The sequence below is a fragment of the Eschrichtius robustus genome, chromosome 14 (assembly GCF_028021215.1).
Source record: "Eschrichtius robustus isolate mEscRob2 chromosome 14, mEscRob2.pri, whole genome shotgun sequence".
NCBI lineage: Eukaryota > Metazoa > Chordata > Mammalia > Artiodactyla > Eschrichtiidae > Eschrichtius > Eschrichtius robustus.
In genome coordinates this window covers 21833421-21849481 of record NC_090837.1, presented here as the reverse complement: position 1 = coordinate 21849481, position 16061 = coordinate 21833421, and the positions used below count along the sequence as shown (strand labels likewise).

Genomic DNA, 16061 nt, shown 5'->3' with positions numbered 1-16061 from the left:
TTTTTCAAGACTGTGTGAGGAATGAGAATAAATAATCAATCCACCAGCAAAAAATGTTTCTCAGGTATTTAGTAGGACATAGAAGGTCTTGAGATAGAATTTTTATCCACGATTTAAAAAGTAGGAACCTTCAGTGTGTGCTAGGCACTGCACAAGGAGGGTATAGCTGTGCCTGAGACACAGTGTCTGCCCACTGAGGAGTCAGAGTCTGGTTGGTAGAACAAGCAAATCCATGTGAAGCCAATGCTTATGCAGTACATTCTGGTGTGTGTTTGCCTGGAAAGACCCTCTCTTTGGACTATTCCAAAAATTCATACTCATTCCCCAAGGTTTAATAAGCCTTTATAGGCTAGTCTTGGCAAAAGCCTTCTCATAGTCCCCTGACAGAAGTATTTATTCTCTCCTCAAACTCAGAGTTTGAAGGACTAGACTGTGGTCTTAACTACAAATCTGATCACATTTTGGAGAAATTGGAGCTTTTTGGGGGGGTTGGGGAGTAGAATTCATGACAGGGCACAAGAAATAAAATGTCAACACAGTTAAAAAACCATTTGTTATCAGCTTGTGATTATTCCCAAGGGGCCATTCTTGGGATCTGATACTTCCTGAAGGCCTTTCAAAAAAAGGTTCTTTTAGATCCCTGCTGAATCCAGTCAGTACTAAGCCCAGAAACTGTGTAGCAACAGGCGTACTAATTTGTGTGAGTCTAAATCATTAGTGTGGGCCCATCCAGTTTTAATCCATAGACATTCAAGACTTGATCAGTGGTAGGTGTTGGGGTGTGGGTAGTAAGCAATGTTGTCTGCAGTGTTGGATGTGGCATCTAGCTTGTATCTTATTACAGACATACTTATATTTGAGTTTTCTTTACCTTTTTTTTTGAGAACTTGCTGGGCAGAGTTGCTGATCATTAAATATAAATATTTTCTCTTTTCCATCTCAGAGTGGCTGTGTTTTTTGTTATTTGGTTTTTTTTGGAGAAGATTCCAGGAAGAGCTACTTTTCTTATACTGGGTAGATATACCTATTATGGACTAAAAAATATTAAATATTAATTCTCTCTGGGAAATAAGCTATAAGATTTTTGGAACAAAAGGTGGCCCTGTTAATTACTGTCCTATTTCGAAGGCTGTCCTCTATTGCATGGTAGGGCTTGGGTCTCATCCTTGTACATGCTTTGTAAACACAGAGATTTTCTGTGTGTTTTATTTGGAAGGAAAAGTCTTTGGGAATTGCTTTTTAATATGACTGGTATTTGGCATGACCCAGTATATCATAAAAATCAGCATTTCCTGTCCCCTTCTGTTTTATTTTTGTAGTTGGCTCTCAGCTCTTGAAAGTACAAAATGGCTCCATCACCTGTCTGTGCTTCTGAAGTCAGCACTTCTGGTAGTGCATGCTGTGGATCGTGATCAACGACCAGTGCTAGCACACTGCTCGGATGGCTGGGACCGCACCCCCCAGATTGTGGCATTGGCTAAGCTCTTGCTGGACCCTTATTACCGAACCATAGAGGTAGGATTTGACACTTTAGGATGAGTGGGGGAAACCTTGGAGGGTTTTATGATCAGTTTTGATTGAGATGGCTAGGTCCAGTGAAAGTGAAATTTCTTTAGTTTTGAATCATTGCTCCTTTATCTTGAGCTAAATTGTTGTGGTACGTACCACAGTGCTTGTGCCTCTTAAAAGGGGGTAGATTGTGGATAACAAGGTATTGAGAATACAGACATGTTTTCCTTTGCAGAGTATCTACTTGGATACCCCAGGAAAGTGGGGCTTCTATAGAAGGATCTTGACATGCTTATTATGGTAATGGGTCTGTATATCACCACAATGTTCTGTGGAGAAAGAACCCTATTGTGAAATAATCACCTATTGGGTTAAAGATATAAGAAAAACCATAAAGGTCCCCTAAAATATATGTAAATCTGGGATGGGGAAAGATTTTTACAAACATGGCTTTGTAAGGATACCATGAAAGATAGAAATTAAAAAATAAAAAAGAAATTAAGGGGGAAAAAAGTATGACTTTTTTATAGTGAATGAAGGGCTAAAAATATAAATAGTTTCAACAAAGACTTAGATAAATGCTTAGTTACCACCCTTTTGGTGATATGGAATGGAGTTGAGGGAATTGGGAAACTGCCCTAAGCCTGTGTCCCATCCTTTGGCCGTGGGGCTGGGTTAGGGGCTCCTGGTGGGCTTAGTGGGAGGGTGTTAAAAGGGATCACTGTTGGTGACATTAGGCTCAGGACAGTTATAGTTTGGATAGACAAGCACAAATGGGTCTCTCGTGGGTGCTTCCCCGCAGGGTTTCCAGGTCCTCGTGGAGATGGAGTGGCTGGATTTTGGCCACAAGTTTGCTGACCGGTGTGGTCATGGGGAGAACTCGGATGATCTGAACGAGCGTTGTCCAGTGTTTTTACAGTGGCTTGACTGTGTTCATCAGCTTCAGAGGCAATTTCCGTGCTCTTTTGAGTTCAATGAAGCATTCCTTGTGAGTTTGGGCTTGTGATTCTTCGTTTTGGGGACCTTCTAAATTCATAGGGGTATCAATGCAAATGTTAGTGGGCCAGTTTTCACATGAAACTGCATCTTTTCTAGAATTTGAGGGGCCATTCTTCCATTTTTAATTAAAAAACAATAGTAATAAACAGGTGTTTATTTAGTGAATCCATGTGTACTAAGTTTACATAAACTTTGAGTTCTTCTAAACATAACTTTTAAAATGGACAGAAGCACACTAAACAGTAGTTAGAAATAGAAACAATAGACTTTCATCTGCTCCCTCCAGTCCATGTACCAACCCCCCTGCGTCTGTTCCACACTCTCTGCTCCCTGTCCTTTGAAGGAGGATGTACTATCCTTGCCCTCTTCCAGCCCCTCCTCCACTTGTGCACCAGCTTCCACCCCCCTCCTTTGCTCAGCTTCATGGCTTCAGCATTTCTCCTCCCTGCCCTCTGCGTCAGCCTATTTTCCTTTTTACCAGATCATTGCCATCAGCATACAAGCATGGTATAGTGCCTCCTATTTCATCAAAACCGTTTCTGGGTCCTGCATCCCCCTCTAGCTATTATCTCATTTTTCATACCTCATTTCTTCACAGCAGAGCTCCTCAAGTCTTGACATTTACTCTCTCAAACGCTTCTCCTCCCGTTCTCTTTTAAACCTGGCCCAGTCAGGTGTTCACTCCACCACTTTACCAGAGCTGCTCTTGTTAAGGTCACCAGTGACCTTCACATTTCTAATACAGTGATCAGTTTTCAATCACCCTTCTTTTTTTTAATTGCAGTATAAGTGATAGATAACATTATATTAGTTTCAGGTGTGCAACAGTGGTTTGATATTTGTATATATTGCTAAAAGATTACCACAAAATTCTAGTTAACATCTGTTACCATACATAGTTACAAAGTTTTTTTCTTGTGATGAGAACTTTTAAGATGTCCTCTACTGGCAACCTTCAAATATACAGTACAGTATTACTAACTTACAGTCACCCTGCTGCACATCACATCCCACAACTTACTTATTTTATAACTGGAAGTTTGTACCTTTTGACTGCCTTCATCTTCTTTGATCCATCATTAAAATTTGGCACAATTTAATCACTCCTTTCTTGAAACACTTTCTTCAGTTGACTTCCAGCACACACTCTTAGTTCTCCTCCGCTTCACCAACTGGTCCTTTCTGTCTCCTTTGCTGGTTCCTCTTTCCCTCCCCACTTGTGAATGCTGGGAGTGCCCCAGGGCTCAGCCTCCTTCTCTAGGGATTTCATCCAGTTTGTTGGCTTTAATTGCTCTCTGTGATTCCCACATGTATACGTCTTCAGCTCAGATCTCTCTCTCCACTTAACTCCAGGCTCTCATCCACTTGTGACTACTCAGTATCTCCACTTGGATGTCTTAATGGTATTTCAAACTTAACATGTTCAGAACTTAGTTGTTGATTTCCATATGGCTTCAGCCCAAAACTGATCTTCCAGAAGTCTTCCATCTCACCAAATGGCAACTCAAACCTTCGATTCATTTAGGGCAGAAACTTTTATGTCATCCTCAACTCTCCTTTCTTTCATATTCCGTATTCAGTCTGTCAGCAGATTCTGCAGCTCTGCTTTAAAAATATATCTAAAACCTGATAACTTATTGCTACCTGTGCTGTTCCCAGCACTAGTCTAAGCCACCACATCTCCTGTCCCAATTCCCGAGTCAGTCTAGCAGCCTGAGGGATCCTTCTAAAACATGATACAGACCGTATCATTCCTCTGTCAAGAAACCTCCAATGACTCTGCTTTTCACACAGAATAAAAGTCACAGTCCTTAAAATGGCCTGCAAGTCCTCCAAGGCTCTCTCCACAGTCCTTAAAATGGCCTGCAAGCCTGTCCAGGCTCATTTCCTCCCATCCTCCGCCTCATGCAATGTCTGTCAGTTCCTCAGAAGTTGCAATCCTGTACTCACCTCAAGGCCATTGTGCTGGCGGTTGCCTCTGCCTGGAGCAGCCTCCTCTCCCACCCCCGGCTGGTATGATCTGCTCTCTCACTTCCATCAGGTCTCTAGAGGCCAGTGAGCCTTCTCACGCTGCCCTGCATGTGCTCTGGCCCTCTTACCCTGCCTTATTGTCCATAGCACTGGTCACCCCTCCCCCCACAGCCAGAGCGAGCTCTACCAGGGCAGGAGAGCCGTCTTCTCACTGTTGCCTGTCCAGCACCCACAGAAACATTTGGGGTATGTGAGATGCTCAGTAGCAACTTGCTGAATGAAAAGCTGTTTAGAAGTTCAGGCTTGGGTTGCACACTGACCTGCTCCTATGTCCAGTTTATATGGGTAGCTGTTAACTTGGGACCTTGGAGACTGTTTACAAGGGAGGCCAAGAGGATGGGGGTGCCAACACCCCTGTCTTTGCTGTTTTGACTTAGGAGTGATGGTGGCTGGGGTTATGAGGAGTCTGCGATTGGGTGGCTTACTTGGGTCCCCCCCCTCCCATCCTTACCAAGCGTGAACTGAAGTGCACATCAGGGGTGTCGGGGAAGGTGGCTTAGCTGGGCTGACCTTCTCCCAGAAAATGGTGTACCCATTGCTTGATTTTGCCTCATATTGGACTCCCACAGGTGAAACTGGTGCAGCATACCTATTCCTGCCTCTTTGGAACATTCCTGTGCAACAACGCCAAGGAGAGAGGGGAAAAACATACTCAGGAACGGACATGTTCTGTGTGGTCGCTGCTTCGGGCGGGCAACAAGGCTTTCAAAAACCTACTGTATTCCTCTCAGTCAGAAGCCGTATGTATTCTTTAGTCTTTTCTCCCTCATCAGCAGAATGAATTTGGGGATGGGGACATATGGGATCTTTTTTGAGAAGTGACTGTTTTCTCGAAGCCATCTCAGTTGTCTCTGGATGGAGTAGTTCCATTTTTTCCCAACCACTCTGTCCTGAGAAAGGCCTGTTTTCTGGTTATTCTGCCCTGCTTCTGACTGCTCTTTGTTCAGGGTGGTTTGATTTAACAAACATCTCTACTTTGCCACTCTAGACATGAATCTTTTCTGGCACCTCTGCCAGAGCTTAACTTATTTCTAGCATGTTCTGTCTAACAAGTGGAGGAGGCACTTAAGTTATTCCCTGGATGCCCCTGATAGCTCAGAAGGAGGTGCAGGCCCCCAGCACCCTTCCAGTGTCAACAGGCAATGATACCCATTGCAGCATCTGTCTCAGCAGAAAACTGTGTGTGACACCAGCAGTGTGTCTGTGTGATCCTCTGCTCACATGGAGAACTGGCAGGCCCTTTAAGACTTTGTTCCTCAAAGGAACACTTTCTGTTAAGCAGAGAAAAGGAGGCACTTATATCTGTGCATTGGTACACGGTAATGTACACAGTAATGTTCCTTTTGTCAGAATGCATCTTAAATTCTAAAGTCACAAGGAGGCTAATCAGAGGTTATATTGATTTGCTGGACTATTAATTAATAAACCTCTTACTACAGTTAAGTAGTCCAAGGAAAGATTGAAGCTAGCTGCTCCTCTGTCTCCTGTGCCTGCTGGGGAAGTAACAGTACAGAAGAAAATTCCCTCCTTTTAACTTGATTAATTTAGATGATCCTATAAAACAGGTTTGACAGTGTGTTCTGAAGCCAAGCTTTTGTACTAGGGAACTATCACCATCTAGCAGAATGACTCATTTTCTTGTGCAGTAAAAGCAACAAATTAGGTTGAGAAAAGCCAGTCATTCAATAAAGGTGACCTAAGAAACAACTAATGAGAAATGGATTTAAAGAATTTTTTTTAGATTTTCATTCTCACAGAGGCTGTCAGGTGAAAAATGTCCCATCTACCCACCACCCCCCGTGATAGAGCTGCATCCACTCATGCTAATGCCCCTTGGAGATTGTGCAGGACTGCTGGGCGTTCCTGCTTGGTGCTTGCTTCTTCACCCTCATTTCTAGACATTTCTAACAGACTTGTTGGAAGTTGTTTAAACCTGTGTCCACTGCTCTCTCTTCAGGTGCTGTACCCTGTGTGCCACGTGCGTAACCTGATGCTGTGGAGTGCAGTGTACCTGCCCTGCCCATCCCCGTCCACCCCCGTGGACGACAGCTGTGCACCATACCCAGCCCCTGGCACCAGCCCTGATGATCCACCTCTGAGTCGGTGAGCCTGGGGCTGATGCCAAGACTGCAGGTCCTTTGTGGGTTACTCCTGTGTTGGGATGCATCCAGGGATGGTTGGAGATCATGACATTGTCTGGTTCCACACATCTTTCTTAGATCTCTGAAGTTTTCTTAGGGAAGGTATAAGGGTTTTGGGCTATGAGGCTGTAAGAGCCTTGTTTCCTGAAGAGTACTGGGCCCTGTTGCTACATCACTCTCTTGCATGCACCAAGCAGTTTCTCAGTGATGGAGCATATCCTCTGGGTTCCTTGTGACCCTCTGGCTTGAGTTTCAGCCACTGCTCTGTGCTCCTGCCTCCCTGCTGTGACTTGCTGTCCTGGGCTTGAAAGGCAGATGCCGTCAGATGATAGACAGTCTGGCTTTGAGACCTATGAATTAGCTTTACTGAATGCAGACTGATGAATAAGAATTTAAAATATTGTAATATCAGAAGATCAGCAGTGCTACTTTCCTCTGCCACTAATTGAGAAACACAGCAGTATCATGAAGAATATCTTTTTAAAATAGCATTTGCTATTAGCTTATTTGTATGTGTTGGGCATGGGGTAGGGATGGTGCCAGAGGAATAGAAGTACTCGTCCTGGAGCTCTGCCTTCCTGCAGTCTGAGCCTTACTCCAGATGCGCCATGGCTCCTTGAGTAGCCGTAATGGAGCCGTTTATGAAATGACTGCCTGTTAAAACCTGTTGTCTCCTACTTCCCTGTGAACAACCTCATATTCTCATTTCCCCCAAACTCCTTCCTTTAGTCTACCAAAGACTAGATCATTTGACAATCTGACCACAGCCTGCGAGAACACAGTGCCTCTAGCCAGCCGGCGCAGCAGTGACCCAAGCCTGAATGAGAAGTGGCAGGAGCACCGTCGCTCGCTGGAACTGAGCACTCTGGCTGGTCCTGGAGAGGAGCTTCTGGATCCTGACAGCCTGGGGAAGCCAGCCAAAGTGCTGGGTGGTGCCGAGCTGTCTGTTGCAGCTGGAGTAGCTGAGGGGCAGATGGAGAATATCCTGCAAGAGGCCACCAAAGAGGAGAGTGGGGTAGAGGAGCCTGCCCACAGGGGGATGCAGGAGGTCAAAGAGGAGGCTCTTTTAGAAGAGGGGAGCAGGGGGAAGACCCCTGAGCTCCCAGCCATTGTGCTTCATCAAGAGCCAGAACTGGGTGATGCTGCTCTAAGGAGCCATCCAGGCACCAGCCTTCTTGTGCTCTCACAGGGTATTCCTGAGCAGCAGGGTGGGCACAGTATTCTCCCCAGTTCTCTACAGGAGCCCTCCCAGGGAGAGGATGCCCAGGAGGTCCCTGTGGAACAGTCTCGAATAGGAGCTATCACACAGGACAGGGAGGAAGCAGTCCTTCCAATCTCAGTAGATGTAAAAGTTGGCTCTGGTACCTCGCAGTCAAGTTCTCTGCCCTCCCAAGTTTCATTTGAGACCAGAGGACCAAACGCGGATAGTTCCATGGACATGTTAGTGGAAGATAAAGTGAAGTCAGAAAGTGGTCCCCAAGGCCATGATAAACCTTGCTTACCTGCCAGGGTAAGCAGTGGCAGGTTCAGTGGCAAGGAGGAGCTTCCTCAAGCCATGGAGCCCAGGCCTTCAGAGAGGAGCCTGGCTGAGAGGCCCCAAGTGGGATCTCTGGTGTATAGGACTTCCCCCAGCAGCACCCAGAGCCCAGCGCATTCTCCTTGTGCCTTGCCTTTAGCCGAATGTAAAGAGGGGCTTGTGTGCAACGGTGCTCCAGAGACTGAAAATAAGGCCTCAGAGCAGCCCCCAGGGCATAGTACCCTCCAGAAGTACCCTACCCCGAATGGGCACTGCGCCAATGGGGAGACTGGTAGGAGCAAGGACTCACTGAGCCGCCAGCTGTCTGCCACAAGCTGCAGCTCTGCCCACTTACACTCGAGGAACTTGCACCACAAGTGGCTGCACAGCCACTCGGGGAGGGCGTCTGCAACTGGCAGCCCTGACCAGCCTTCCCGCAGCCACCTGGACGACGACGGCATGCCTGTGTACACGGACACTATCCAACAGCGCCTGCGTCAGATTGAGTCGGGCCACCAGCAGGAAGTGGAGACCTTGAAGAAACAAGTCCAGGAGCTGAGGAGTCGCCTGGAGAGCCAGTACCTGACCAGCTCCCTACGCTTCAATGGGGACTTTGGGGATGAAGTGGTAAGTACACCATGGTGCCTCCATAGCTGCACAAGGAGACAGGGCACACTGAGCCGGGGCGCCCTTTGTACAGATTTCTGAAAGAACTGGAAAGTTCCAGAATTGAGAGAGGCTGGAGATCAACCTCAGCCAGGTGATTGGCAGTTCTTCTTTTTCTTTCCTGTCTTGCTTACTTTCCACAAGTATCCTGTCTAGACAGAATAAGGAAGAGAGTTAGCACTCACTATGTGGTTGGTCAGTTCTCTTTGGAGAGAGGATCATGCCTTGAGAAAAGCGTGAACTCCTGGGCAGAATAACATTTGTAGGGCAATGTCAAATATTCCTGTGAAATCATAGTGCCTGTCCTACCCCAGTAGCTAGGGAACAATTAGCCGCTGCACCCCACCCCCCAACCCCCAAACGTAACATGGGCTGTAGCTGTGAAGGTTTAGTTCTTTTTAAACGGATATTTGTACCTACCTTGCGGCAGGTGATGGCAGTAGAAATGGGGAGAGGTAGCACTGTTGGGAGTTAGCACTGATGGAGCCTGGTGACCGGAGTGGTGGTACCTGAGGGGAGGTTCTCAAGGAGGCAGTCTCAACGTGATTAAGGACAAGTGTGAGTCTGGCTCTGAAGCAGTCAGCGTACATTAAAGGCGGGCTCGTCCAATGACTTTCAATTCAAACTGACTTGGTTTTTCCTTTATACTAATGATGGTTTCTCATTTTCCCAAAGAGTCCTTCAGAGAAAGGAGGACATGCCCAAAGCACTCAGTTTCAACACACACATGTAAGTGGCAGGGTTGGATTGACAGGCCCCCTGGAGCAGCTGACACTGAGTTCCCATTTCATCCTGGTCATTTCTGCCCTACTCACTTCCTGGAACCCGAGGCCTATCTTTCCATGCCAGAATCCCTGCACATAACCTTAGATCTGTGTATCTCTCTTCCAGCTGAGCTCAGGTCTGTCTCTGAACCTGCTCAACCCAATTCTTGATGGCTGAGGCACCTAGAGATTCAGCAGCCCTAACACCCAGGCCCGCCCAAAGTCCCCAGTGCTCCCTTCTTTGCCAAGCCCTTTCTTCTTCTGGGAGGAGACCAGGTTCATTCTGTTCAGCTGTGTTTGTTTGCCAACAGACTTCAATTCCTGACTCGGAAAGCATTCTGGATCAGAACTGTTTGTCTCGCTGCAGCACAGAGATTTTCTCTGAAGCCAGCTGGGAGCAGGTGGATAAACAGGACACGGAGGTACAGGCTCAGCCCCTGTTCTGAGTGCCACCCATGCAACTGTTTTGCAGTTCTTCTCTACCCCCGTCATCCATTCCCCCTGCCCCTGGCTAAGGAATGACCACACAGCACACTTAGCCTTGAGCCTCTCTGAATCTCAGCACCTATGAATTCCCATCAAGCCTAGAATTTCTCAGCAAGGGAGATGCAGCAGGCCAGCCCTCTCTCCTCATTGCCTCTATGAACTGGAGCCTTGCCAGCTCTCATAGCGACCCAGGGTGCTATTGCCTGCCACTTGATCTCAGGGGAGTTTGGAGTCCCCTCCAGGGAAACGATTTGGACGCCTTTCTTGTACTGCTGACATCAGACCTGATGGGCTGGTGCCACTGGAGCCAGTGTGGTCCTTGTGACTCTTGCTGCCCCCAGCATGGCTCTGTTGGCTCCGGCTGGATGGCCCATCTCCTGTCACTAACCTGGCCTCATCCGTTTTACAGATGACCCGTTGGCTCCCTGACCACCTGGCCGCCCACTGCTATGCATGCGACAGCGCCTTCTGGCTTGCCAGCAGGAAGCACCACTGCAGGTGCCACTGGGAGGGTGTGGTGGGGTGGGTGGGGGTATAGAGGCTGAGGTTTGGTCCACAGAGCCTGCAGATTTGAAAGATGCAGGCAGCTGGCTGGCAGTGTTCTGAGGCAGACCCCAGGGTCTACAGGACCCTGACTCACCTTTTGTGCCTCTGAAATTGGTGTTTGCAGAACTGCACTGGGTGTCTTTCTTCCATTTTAGAGTGATCGTAAGTTTTGAAAATGATGTCCCTTTTTTATTTTGCTTCCTGGATTGGTAGAGCAACTGCCGCCACCACCCACACCGCCATTTCTTATTCCTAGAATACAATTTCTTCCCATTCAGCACGGCTGCTGTGAGCAAAGACAGTGTTCCTGCTGTGGGCAGGGAACTTCGTTTTCCTACTCCTTACCCCCGCTCCCTGACCGCGTACTTACTGGTTGGAGGACTAGTGGGAATAGCTTAGGGTATAGTCTTCAATCCATAAGGCTCCTGACTTCTTTCTTCCTTCTGGGTTGGGGTAGTTAGTGGCTAAGGATGCTTTGCCCCAGCTGGGGTGGTGACTGGAGGATGTTCAGTGTTCTTGGGGTAGGACTTTTATCTGAACTGTGTGACATAGCCCACCCACATGAATGGACCTGGATTGAAAATGGAACCACCTCTTTGTCTAGTGATGATGCTTCTAGGACTGTGTATCTCCCCACCCTCACCCCAAGCCCAAACGTCTTTAGTTGGCTTCTTCTCTGAGCTCTTTCTCCCCTCCTTGCAGGGACATTGACCGTGTTGATCAAACGTGGTGAGCATTTGCAACAACCTGTCTGTGATTTCTGCACACCTACAGTAACTTCTCCACACTAACGCTACCATTTCCCCCTCTCTGCACTCATTGGGATGAAGCTTGGGGCAGGAGTGCAGGCAGGCAAGCAGGTGGGCTTGGGTGGGGTGGGGGGACCACAGCAGCTAGCTGAGGAGACCATTACAGCTGAGTCAGGTTGCAGCCGTGGTTGCCCCTGCTGACTGCATAGGTCAGCCGAGCCATCTTGCCTATGGCAAGAAGAGGTGCTTCAGCAGGGGCTGGTCTTGTGGAATAGCCAGTTGAGGGGTTTTAGAGCTATTTTGTTTGGGTCAGTCATTCACTTAGATGCCAGAATGATGCTTGTGACTTTCAAGTCAAACAGCATGACTGCTTTTTTTTTTTTAAAAAAAAAAAAAAAAGCCCAGGACTGAACGGAGGTGGTCTTTCCAGAGAACTGTTAGCATTGAAGACTTAAGGGAAAACTCCACGTAGGGTCTATCAGGATCCCCTGAAAGAAGTCAGATAGAAAAGCTTAACTCATCAAATTCATGTCAGGCCTTTAAGCTGAATTCCAGAAGGTATGTTAAATAAATGTACACATCTAGAAATAGATTTAGGTAATTTTTCTCTGTAACCACAGTTGTTGCTGACTCATGCTTTTCAGAAACAGAGTTGTGAAGTACTCACTGCATTCTAGAAGATGAAGTCTTGTGTTTGTTTTAATTCTGTCTTTCCATTGCTCCTTGTCTAGCCTTTTCCTTTTGCTGGTGGTATTTTGTTGCCAAAGGGTATTCAGTATTCTCTCTTCTGTGCTTAAGTGGTCCTTAATCCAGCAGTGGGTTTCCTTTCTGAGGAGCATAAATGAAAAAGTAGTGAGTGATGCTGGCTAAGGAGGAGGATTTCCTTTTAGATGCTTGCCCCAAGTCTTTGGCGGGCTGCATCAGACTCTTCGGAGTCTACTATTCTAGGGCCTCCCCAGAGTGGGGTGAGGTTGTAAGGTGAGCAGAAACTCATCCTCTGCCAGTTCCCTTTCCTGGTAGTGTGAAGGGCATCAGTTTGGGTGTGCAGACCTTTGCTGCACAGGCGCATCAGAGCTGGGCTTTCAAATGGAGGAGTGGAGAGAGGCCGGGGGCCTGGGTGCAGTCAGGCCTTCAGGTAGAGCTGATATTCCCTGGAGATGCATGGGGGCAGGGGAGTGACCCATTGTCAACTCATCCTTGTCTAATAGAGGGTGTGTGTGCACCTGTGTTCACCTGTGCTCTTGTCTTTTCACCCTGAGCATGTGTCACTGGTTGCTTGTCTCCTGGCTTCGCATGCTGGCAGCAAAAGCAGTCCTAGATGGCAGCAGTCAATTCTTCGTGTTGTTGCCTCTGAGCCTTTGGGCAAGGCTCCTCACTCCCCAGCTGGGCTGGGAGTTTCTCTCATCTGATTAGCCCAGAGGCAGTTCCATTGGACTCCGGCCTCTCTATGATCATAAGCTACAGAGAGGCCATTGCCCAGGTGGGTGAGGCCACGGAGTTTTCCTGGGCCAAGACTTGGCTGCTAGCTCAATGGCCTTCTGCCCTGGGCTCATTTGTTTTGGATCTCTCTTGAGCAGCATCTACCTGACACCTTGTAACCTTGAGCCATAGTGGTGAGGCAGCCAGGTGTCCTTGGCCCTAAAGTGAAAGTGGTGTGCAATTGTGCTAGGGAGCGGTCCCCTCCCTTCCTGGCTTCTTCCTGGCTTCTTCCTGGGTTTAGACAAACGAGAGTGTTTGATATTAGAGGAGTCTCCGGCACATCTGAATCGTGTACAGAGAAGCGCTGTCTTCTGAAGTTGGTTTCTCCACCCCGTGTCTGCTGACACTAATGCTGTTTTTGTTTCTGCTCATCTCAAGGAATTGTGGGAACGTATTCTGCTCCAGTTGTTGTAACCAGAAGGTTCCAGTTCCCAGCCAACAGCTCTTTGAACCTAGTCGAGTGTGCAAGTCTTGCTATAGCAGCCTGCATCCCACAAGCTCCAGCATTGACCTTGAACTGGATAAGCCCATTGCTGCCACTTCAAACTGAAGCTCAGTGACCTGGGGCGGGCAGAGGCCAAGCTGCTGTTCCTCTGACAGGCCCACAACAGCCTGGGCAGACTGAGAGGCCCATGCACTTTGGAATGGGGACATGGAACCAACTGTGCAGAGTGATGGAAATTTGGGATGTACCACTGGATTGTAGATTGATCTCTCCCTCCCCAACCCACCCTTTTTTTTCCTCTCCATATTCTATCCTCCCTCTGCCTCCAAAAATGAGACAAGTACCCTGTTTATCTTTTTTTTTTTGGATGGAAGACCAGAGGTTGCCAGGCCCCCTATAACTGTTGAGCTGCCTGCTGTCAGGCGATGCTGAGGGGTGGCTTAGTTCCTCAGGCTGGGACGGAGGCTGGTTGAGTCAGGAGTGGAGGCCTGAGATAGAGAGCAGGGAATAAAGCCAGTGCTGACGTTTGTGACCTTTCCTCGTATCGCTGCCACATCAGAGCTGATTGGATTGGAAAAACCTTTGCTGCTGAGGACGCTGAAAGCATCTGCTCTAAGAGCAGTGCCCCAGGTGCCCTCTCCCTTCCGAGAGGGACTGGGCTAGTCCCACCCCACATGGGATTGGGGTTTGGAGGGAGGCGCACAGGCACATAGTAAGTGGGACCCCTTAGGCGCCCCCACCCCGTTTGGGGAAAGAAGGGGTACACTCGTGAGGCAGGGAGAGGGCTGGGAATGGGTGGCTGGCATGTTCTCCCCCATGGGATTCTCTTTTTAACTTGACCCAGATTGTCTAGGGCTCCCCTCACTGTCAACGGTCTGCCCCCCTCAGCCAGGCTGTGTGGCGCTTCCCACCCTCAGGCATAGGGTGCAGACTGGCCAGAGTGCAGTATCCTGCTGCCGTGGTCAAGGCCAAAGTATGCCCTGAGCCTGGAAGCCCCTTCCGGGTCCTGATCCCCCGAACAATCTCTCTTCCTCGGCTGGCACAGGGAAATCCAGACTCAGGGTTCCAAAGATTCCCCACTCCCAAACCAATCATGGATCTCCCCCTTTAGGGGTAGAATCAGCCTTTCAGATGGCAGTGTCTGGAGAAGGGAGCATGTCCCATAGACTCAGCCTTCCTCCGCCTCCCCTTCTTGGAGCAGTGGGAAGGGCCCAGCGGTCCCACTGCCCTGCTCCTGTGCTGCTGGTCAGCAGTGAGGGGCCACTTGGTGAGTCTGCAGGGCTCCTTAGAGAAGTGACAAAGCCCGTAGGAGATGCAAGGCACCTTTCCTTAGTAAGCTTTGATGGGGTCCAAAAAGAGCCTTATTTAAATCAAGACTATTTGTGGTGGAGGTGGGTATGGAGAAGATTGGAGAGGAGTTTAGGTTTGTGCTTTGTGATCTTGGCATCCATGTTTTGTGCCTGCCCTCCCTCTCGGGGGAAGGGCCATGCTTGGCTCTGCTAAAAGCTGCTAACTGGTAACAGGGCGGATTGTGGTGGGCAGTGGGGGTGAGGCCTGAGAACTCTCCTGACCCTTTGGAAGCAATTCCCTAGCTAAGGGCAAGTTGTCTCTCAGGAAGGTGGCTCCTGTGTGTGCCTGGGTGTAGATAAGACGTGGGCCAGAAGCCTTCCCTGGAGCTGTCAGTCCAGGCAAAACCAAGAGCATCTGAGTGCGTCTCTGACTTCCCAGTGGCAGGAGGTTGCTCAGAATCTGAATTTAGTGAAACAGGGTGTAAGTTCTTCGCACTCTGTGTGGTCTGGCCTTGCAGGTAGGGAGAAGTCAGTCTAACTGAAGATTGTGCAGGTCCTAGTGACGGGTGCCAAGAGGTTACGATACGGGTTTCTTGGGTCTGATGTACAGTGTGAATAAATGCTTGCAGCTCGTAGCCCTTTTTTGATCAATGAAGCACTTTTTTATTAATATTTTTCTTTGTATGTAAAGGAGGAACCGTAACTCTCCGTAGCTGTACATATAACCCTTTTCTCCTAAAGAGGAGTTGGTCAGTGCTCCTATATTTTTCATTTTTTGTCAAGGAAGTAAATACTTTAGAACTGTTAAATATATAAATAAAGTGAATAAAGTTTAGTGTTCCGCATGGTAGCATTTGCTAACACGTTCTAATTCTTTTCCCTGTGGTTTATTCCCCTTCACCCCATTTCCCTCTTACACAGAAGCAATTTGAGGTGCTGCTGAGAAAGTTAACTTTGGCAAAGGAAAACTGATTTCTTTTCAACTCTGGACCTTGGCAAGGAGCCGCACCACAATACCCACACACTGCAACACATTTCCTCGATGGTTTTTGCTACTAACATCTCCAAAACTAAAAAGGCAAAGCAGTCTGACATCTTAACAATCAGCCGTTCTTCCTTATCTGAAGAACTGAGTGTCAACAGTAATTAAAACTACCTCTGTCCTCCAGGCTCGCTTTTTTTTTTTTTTTTTTTTTGCTGTTGCTTTGATTTTAGCCAGTGCTCTGGCCCCTTAACCCACGCAGGGAGCAACAGCTGCACCTGTAGCAGCAGGTAAGCACTGAGGCATGCGTGCAGTGGAGACTGAAAGGAGGTTTTGCGGGGAGGGTGGCTAGAAAGTGCCTCTGCTCTGCCTGTCTTGGATGAGAGAATTACGGGTGGGCAAAGAGACCTTGGGGCAGAAACTGAATTGGATGTGAGTGGATTGTGTGCCTAACTAGAG

At 48.1% G+C, this 16061-nt stretch overlaps 1 protein-coding gene across 9 annotated transcripts in view; it reads left to right on the top strand.

Moving 5' to 3' along the window:
* MTMR3 (myotubularin related protein 3) overlaps positions 1-16061 on the top strand; it is a 145579-nt gene that overhangs the window by 117937 nt on the left and 11581 nt on the right. For 4 of the 9 annotated variants that reach the window (XM_068563273.1, XM_068563274.1, XM_068563275.1 and 1 more), the window contains 9 exons: positions 1320-1515; positions 2312-2497; positions 5109-5279; positions 6497-6642; positions 7410-8823; positions 9538-9591; positions 9938-10048; positions 10522-10610; positions 13265-15470. In XM_068563273.1, the coding sequence (XP_068419374.1) occupies positions 1320-1515; positions 2312-2497; positions 5109-5279; positions 6497-6642; positions 7410-8823; positions 9538-9591; positions 9938-10048; positions 10522-10610; positions 13265-13436 (2539 nt within the window). In that variant the 3' untranslated portion in view covers positions 13437-15470. Of the gene's footprint in view, positions 1-1319; positions 1516-2311; positions 2498-5108; positions 5280-6496; positions 6643-7409; positions 8824-9537; positions 9592-9937; positions 10049-10521; positions 10611-13264; positions 15471-16061 lie in introns of those variants that run through there. The other 5 variants (XM_068563276.1, XM_068563277.1, XM_068563280.1 and 2 more) reach the window with 5 other exon arrangements.